The 7,604-nt window shown below is 41.0% G+C and overlaps 1 protein-coding gene across 7 annotated transcripts in view; it reads right to left on the bottom strand.

The window, feature by feature from the left end:
• ehbp1 (EH domain binding protein 1) overlaps nt 1-7,604 on the bottom strand; it is a 140,957-nt gene that overhangs the window by 111,100 nt on the left and 22,253 nt on the right. For all 7 annotated transcript variants that reach the window (XM_034897842.1, XM_034897843.1, XM_034897844.1 and 4 more), the window contains exon 5: nt 5,974-6,027. In XM_034897842.1, coding sequence (XP_034753733.1) covers nt 5,974-6,027 — 54 coding nt within the window. The remainder of the gene's footprint in view (nt 1-5,973; nt 6,028-7,604) is intronic.

Genomic DNA, 7,604 nt, shown 5'->3' with positions numbered 1-7,604 from the left:
CCCCCCCACACACACACACACACACAAACACACAAACACACACAATAAAAAAGATGACGCATGCACAGAAGCAAAGCCCCACATCATCAGGGGCAACAGATTAATCAGTTAATTAACAAACAAATGCATGTATGCATGTAAGCAAAAACACACACACACACACACACACACACACACACACACAATGCTGTACAGAGCAGTGTGCTAAAAGAAACAAATACAAGGTACAGCTGCAAAAGAGGGCTTTATTGATATGTTGATTATTGTTTAATTTAGCCAATTCATCTTTTTAATCTATATATTATAAGAAAATTATTCATATGCCCCAACACAAGTTTAGGTCATTCATTTTATTGGTCTGGCCAATTGTCCAAATCCCAAAGATATTTATTTAAAAGGTGATTATTGTCTAAGCGATTGTGTTTATTTTACAAATGATTACGCTCACACACCAAATAAAGAATAGAAATACACGGTCTCTCAACTCCACACATGCTCAGACACAAATACGGTCACACACAAATAAGACACCTGCACAGAGACGTAGTTAGACACACACACCTCATGGTAGTGGTAGCAGTTAGTCAGCAGACAGCCATGTGATGGGGGGGGGTGTGTGGATTAGGGGGCCAATAAGCCTATTAGGGTGACAGGAGGGACCACCCGGCCTCCACCCCAGTAACTAACGCGCACACACGCGCACACACGCATACACACGCACACACACACAGTTTCTCACCAGACACCAACACATTTAGCTGGAAGTTGAATTTTGTGGAGTAATTTGCTCTACAATGTGTCTTCATTGTCTTATTTAACCCATAATACCGTATGTGCTTCAATGAACAAAAATAATACATTTTAGCTGTATTTAGTGGCAGAAAATAGCATTTAGAGTTGAAATAGCTATTTGTGTGCGCCTCTAGTTTGATCATACTGTGCGTTTGTGGTTGTGTGTATATGCCCGTGTAAGGAGGGGGTCCAGTCATGGGGGGTAATCACCAGCATCTGTTGTCTCTCTTCAGGGCGATTAATTAGATTAAATTAATTTGGAAAGCACGTCTGAATGTGTGATCCCATACTAAGAATCCCCCCGCCTCTCTCCTTTGACACACACACACACACAAACACACACACAAAACTACACCCCTTTAACAATAAAGCATATATTATTAAAAATGAACATTGTGAGCACACACAATCAACACGAGTGAACACATACGCTCTCTTTTCCAACACAATAAATTAGGCCTTTTGAGTTCTCCAAACTATTTAAGAAATGGGAAATGAGCAAAGGTGAAAACTTTGGAGACACATGCGTGCACACGAGTGCAAATTAATCCCAATTTCTCAGCCTCGGCACAGCAGAAACTTTTGGGATTTCATACTTCATACCAGCTTTTGTCACCTTTGCGTGAATAGCCAAGGGCTAAAATAATTGTGTTTTTCTTCCCTGAGGCCCAGTCAGCGCTCACAAGCCAGTGGCCTACGTAATGTGTTCCAGACAGAGGGAGGGGAGGGGGGGTACACCATGGCTGTGGGTACAATACAGAGAGAGGGTGTGCATGTAAAGGTGATGGAGGTAGGTTGGTGCATGAGAGAGTGGTTGGGTGTCATGGTTTTTCACTGTGTGTGCAGTGAGATGGCTGTGTGACAGTGTTTGACTGTATGAGTGTGAGTAAGTGGGAGAAATGTGGCGTGGAAGTGGTCTGGATGGAGTTGGATGTTGTCCATAATAGACAGGACATCACCACAAAGAGAGGACTGAAAGGGAGAAAGAGACAGAGGAAAAGAGATAGAGAAGGGAAAAGGCCGTAACAACATGGCCAAAGGGGTGACAGAAACATTTCCATAAAACACGATAAAAAATAAAAGTCAGTCAATTGTTCTGTACATGCTGTATTAAAATGGACAGTCACACCCTTTCCACACACCCTTCCTTTGGTCGTCAAAACATTACATTAAAACTTGTAAGCAAACACTCTAGAAAAGATAACTATTCTCCAGTATTTGTGGAAAATGTTTTTCCCTTTTTACAGCAGAAAAACAGTCACCCTTTATGCAATGATTGTGCAGGTTCAAAAGTTTTAAAAGAAAAAAAGAATTGTTAAAGTGGCAATTTCAAAACCAGTATTTGAAATGTGGAAATATGCAGCAGACAGGCTGTCAGACAGTGTAAGCGCTGATGTGGCAGAGCAGCTATAGTTTTGGAAATTCCTTCTTTTCTCAGTGACATTGATGTAATGTGAGTGAAAAAAAGGTGAAGTGTGACTTATGAGTAAGATGGGAATAGCAGAGATTGGGCCTTGAAGTGTGTATAACTGTATATTCAATGTAGTCAGACATGATAACTTCTCACTTTAAATACCACATCTGTGTGTATGTGTGTGTGTGTGTGTGTGTGTGTGTGTGTGTGTTTGTGTAGGGGGTGGGGGTGTTATTTAAATCCTCCCACAAAGCTTTGAAGATGAGGGAAGTTGGTCTACCATCTCCAGCTTTGGCTGATATGCAAACGCAGAGAATACACAGACATGCATACACACAGTAACCCCCCCCTTTTCCATGCACATACACACACAAAAGAGCCTGTCAGTACAATGCCTTCAAATATAGCCATCCAATCTTTTGACTCTCAATTTGCTCACCTTTTTGATAATACGCGCCTATTTGAAAAAGGGTGAAAGGCAAGGGTAGCATGCAATTTAGAGATACTACTGTGCAGCCATTTTCAGCCTGCCACCTCTCTCTCTCCCCATCGCTTTCTCTTCTCTGCTCTCTCCCTCTTCAGCTTTTGATTATGCGATTTGCCTTGGCAGACGAACAAATAGAGGATAGAAAAGGGTAGTGTTTGACACTGTCATTTTCAATGACAAAATACAATCAAACCAGGGCCAGTAATTCGAAGGGGAGGGATTAGCCTAGTGCAAGGTTGGGCCCCCAGATTAAGACGAAGCCATAGCGCGAGGATCTTGAATTTCATCATCTCCGGCGCTCGGGCACAATGGCGTATTCTTCCCCTTTTTCCTCCACCGTATGATGAGGGGTCAGGAGAACTCACCTCTCTTCTTCTGTTCCTCCTGCACAGAGCAGCACTCAGTACCGCATTCATTCATTCCTCCTGACTTTACATTAGCTTAGATACCTGAAAGGTTGGGGTGGTGTGTGAGCAGGGGGATCTGAGCTGTCTATACACTCAAGCATAAACAAGCAAAGTCAGAAGAAAATATGATCAGACATCTAGTATGTTTGGATACTGTCAAAACAGACACACAGGCACATCCAGCTACATGAAGATATGTTTCCAATTGACACACTCAAGTTATCCAACCGTTTTATCTGTGAATGCATGAAAAAGGGGCTTTTACAGATCCTAGGATAGACTGCCCTCTTGTGGTAAATCCATATCATTCCTTAAGTTCATGCTCATGTGCTCTGTTAATTGTTGGAAACTAGTAACCAGCTGCACAATTCAATTATACATCTTATAAATTGAAAGGCACACAGGACTTGGTTAAGGCTTTCTGCAAGTTGAATGCATGAAATGAGTCATGCCTAAAACATTACTTATGATGTTTATTAAATAATAGAATGAGAAGAGTAGCATTCCTGTAATACATGACAACCGGAAATATGTACTATGTAAGGCATTGTTTGTCTCTGTCTCACACTAAAAGTAACAGCGATAGTACTCAGTGAATCACCAGGTGGAAGTCACAGCAGAGCACCACTCAGTACCACAAGAAAAACAAATATCTCAAGAGTGTTGTGGCCCATGCATAAAAGCTGGTGTAAATGCAGGTGTAATTTCTGGGAAAATTTCCTTAAAGTAGAAAAAAATTAAAACCTTAAAAACCAGGACAAAACTACAAACTGTAGTACTATCTGAACTCAGGTGAATTAGTCCACGTGGCTGAAGCTACAAGTAATATTTTAGTATAATGTTTTAAGTAAAAATAGTCTAATTGGCCTTTGTTTTTAAAAAGCTTAAAAGATAAAAACACATTACATCTTTAACCTTAAATTCCACCATCAGTCTCTCTCTCTCATTTTTGCTTTTTCCATAACTTTAACATTGCCATCCCTCTACATCTGAGTGTGTGAGTATAAGGTTGCCTTTTCCCTCCCTCCCTCCCTCTGTGCTATCCATTCCTGCTGTCAAGGGGCTGGTGTGGCTTTGATCTTTCTGTCATTAGTCAGGTATGCAGAGACACAGGCAAACCCGCAAACTTGTCTTTTTCTCTTCCTTTCTTGTTCTCTTTTTGCTTTCTCCCGCGCTCTGGCCAGAGAACACCAGCTGACCTGCTTGTCTTCTCAGCTTTCTATCAAAGAGAGAAAGGTAGAGCATTTTCTGCTGACGTTCCTTTGAGCTTGACATGTACAGAAAGTGACAGTGGCTAAGCATGCAGCCAGCTGAGCTCTCCCTCTCGAGGGGTATTGGGGGGGGGTCTATCCTTGTCAATCACTTGCGCTCTCTCTCTCTCTCTCAAGAGTCAAAAAGTTTACACATCCGAGCATTTGGAAGTTTGACAACATTAAATATGTATTTGTTCATCTTATTCACTCTCAAAAGTGTGAAAACATGAATTTCTGCCAGTGTGTTTTTAACGTGACGTTTCCTAAAATCTAGAAAATCTGTTACTAAAACACGTAGGACAGCTATAACTTTATAAACACTGTAAAGAAGCTTCCATGTGGGGACTGACATTCTTCAATTCTTACTATGCCAGCAGTTTTCTCAGAAACAAAAAACTTGCCTAACACGCAACAAACATGCTAAAGACTTCATTAGGGATTTCTCAAACTGGGCTTCTGCAAAACCTTGAATAACACCAACAAATGTGAGCTACAGACAGTGACATCTTGTGATGTGTGTCATTGTACATCCAGCAGGGCAGCTCCTCGTTCAACTACAGGACCAGGACAAGCACCTGTGACAGCATGGTCTCAGCCCGTTGAAGTATAAATCCCTACCAGATCGATAGGCACTGCTCTGTAGCAAGTCTTGCCCCTCTGATGTCGCAGAATCCCAAAACCCCCCAACAAATAAAGATCATTTTAATTACTATGACAATTAGAAGGAAACTGAGATGTGCCATTACGTTTTTCTTCACTGTCACAGACTACAAAATGATTCTAATACAGATAATACTTATTCAAGTGTTTAAGAGACACTACATAACAAAAACAATTAGTTAAAAGGTTTTTGAGTATCTATTTCTATGAAAGGCCTAATTTGCTTAGGCACACCATTTCACAGAACAGGCTCCAGCGGATGTATAAAACAGTCATCACTTGGGAACAGTGAAAGGTTTCCTGGCTACTGCTACATGTTAAAATAGTTTTCCCTTTCCTCTCTCTCTCTTTTCCTCTATTCCCCTCCCTCTTCCCTCAAACCATCCCTCCCACTTTCCAAAAATCGCTCTATCAATTACTCTCACTTATCCACTTTTCCTGTGTTTGGTTGTACACCGTGTTTCCTAGTTTTCACGTTATACTGGATGGCATGGACAATCATGCAGTTAGTCATTTTTTCCTTATGACACAAAAACAAGAAAAGGGTAAGAAAACAACAGTTGAACAAATTGGGGAGAAATGCATACATAACTGCATCCAACTCTTATTGGTAGTTGAGTTACAACTTGATATTACACAAGAACAAAGGAAGTTAGCGGCCTCAGGATGTGGCCTGTAAATGACACACACACACACACTAGCGCGCGCGCCCGTGGTTTGCTCTGAGCAGAGAAGCATGTAATAACATAGTCTGACCACACGAGGGCAGAACCTGCATTTGTAATGCAAAGAGGGTTTAAGATAAATAGAAGAGAATGAGGAATTGTGTGCTTGTCTTGTTGTACTTTAAATTCGTCATCACCAGTCATTGTAAACGACAATCCAGGTGCCTTTCAGCAAGGTATCCAATCATACGGTACCGTTTCTTCCCATAAGGTTGAGGAAAATAGAAGTACTTACATTTTCAATGACAAACGTCCACTCTTTGTCTTCAAACTCCTCTGCATGGGGGTCCTAAAAGACATTGTAAACAGAAATGCTTAAGTACACAATATACGGCAAATTAGGCCAAGTATGGTCATTTGATACATCATCAAAACTACACTTTAGAAATGATCATGAATCATCACAGAGCCCATCTTAAGCAACACTCAATAACTCAATCTTGAAACAATTTAATTTATTAGAATCAAAGAATCAAAGTCTGCTTTATTGTCAATTTCTTCACATGTCAAAAACATACAAAGAAATCGAAATTGCGTTTCCCTCTATCCCACGGTGACAAGACATTTATAACAAATTTGGTCCACAGACAAACATAACCTTCAAGTAAACAACATAAAAAAAGTAAAAATAAGAAGATATATACAATGAGGAAAATAAGAGCAGCGAAATTTGTGTTAAAAATGTGCAATTATGCATACTGTCGACAGTCTATGTAATGTGCAAAAAGACAGGCGGTAGCATAGTGGTGCTGGTTATGTAGAGCAGCAGAAATGTAAATGTGCTGTATTTATATAGCGCTTTTCCAGTCTTAACAACTGCTCAAAGCGCTTTTACATCTTCAGGAAACATTCACCATTCACACACATTCATACACTGTGGCCGGGGCTGCCGTACAAGGTGCCACCTGCTCATCAGATGAACACGAACACACATTCACACTCCGGTGCGCAGCACCGGGGGCAACTCAGGGTTCAGTGTCTTGCCCATGGACACTTCGACAATGACTGCAGGGGCGGGGATCGAACCAACAACCTTCCAATTGGCAGGCAACCGCACTACCACTGAGCCACAGCCGCCCCTTGTGTTCTCAAGTGTTTTCAGGACAACAAAAAGTGTGCAAGTGAACTGAAATTAACTGGTGATTTCATTTTGGTCGTAACAGACAACTGCCAGACAACACAAAAAGCTGCAACACAGAAAATTTGGTTTATGAGAGACAGCTTCTCTGTTTTGCCAACACTCCATTCTCACTCCATTCCCCCACTGACCTGGTCTGTCTGTCCTCCCCTTCTCCAACATGTGTTGAATATTTTGAATTAATGAGGTAACTTTTAAATACATCATAATGAGTTACTGACAACCGCTGACTATCTATGTATATGAAAGTATATAGGTTGAACCTTGATAAAACTAGATTAATGTATATGCCGGGCCAATCTGAAATTCCTTGTGCATGTGTATTTGTGTCTTAACCATGTCTTTTAATCGTAAAGTAGGTTTCTGTTAATGGCGAGGCAAACTTCCAACTGAACCAAAAGAAAACACTAGAATAACAAACATCCAGGAACCATGATATGAGAACACAGAAAAATACAAAACTATAGACGTTTTTCTCTCTCCCTCTGTCTGGTCCAGATTGCCTCTCTCTTGATATACTGTACTTGTGTCTCAGTCTTATCTTACTTCCTGCCTGTTTAGCTGTGAGGTGATGAGAGGAGACAGTAATGGAAGCACCAAGACAGGAGGCAGCCTTGTCCTACTGAGGACTTCACTGCCCTCCATGAGCACATATACAGTTGTGTTCGAAATAATAGCAGTGCCTTTAGAAAAATGAGTAAATGTCAAAATTCTTCAAAGAAATTGTA

This window comes from Etheostoma cragini, chromosome 17, assembly GCF_013103735.1.
Source record: "Etheostoma cragini isolate CJK2018 chromosome 17, CSU_Ecrag_1.0, whole genome shotgun sequence".
Classification (NCBI taxonomy): Eukaryota; Metazoa; Chordata; class Actinopteri; order Perciformes; family Percidae; genus Etheostoma; species Etheostoma cragini.
This window is presented reverse-complemented; position numbering and strand designations above follow the sequence as displayed.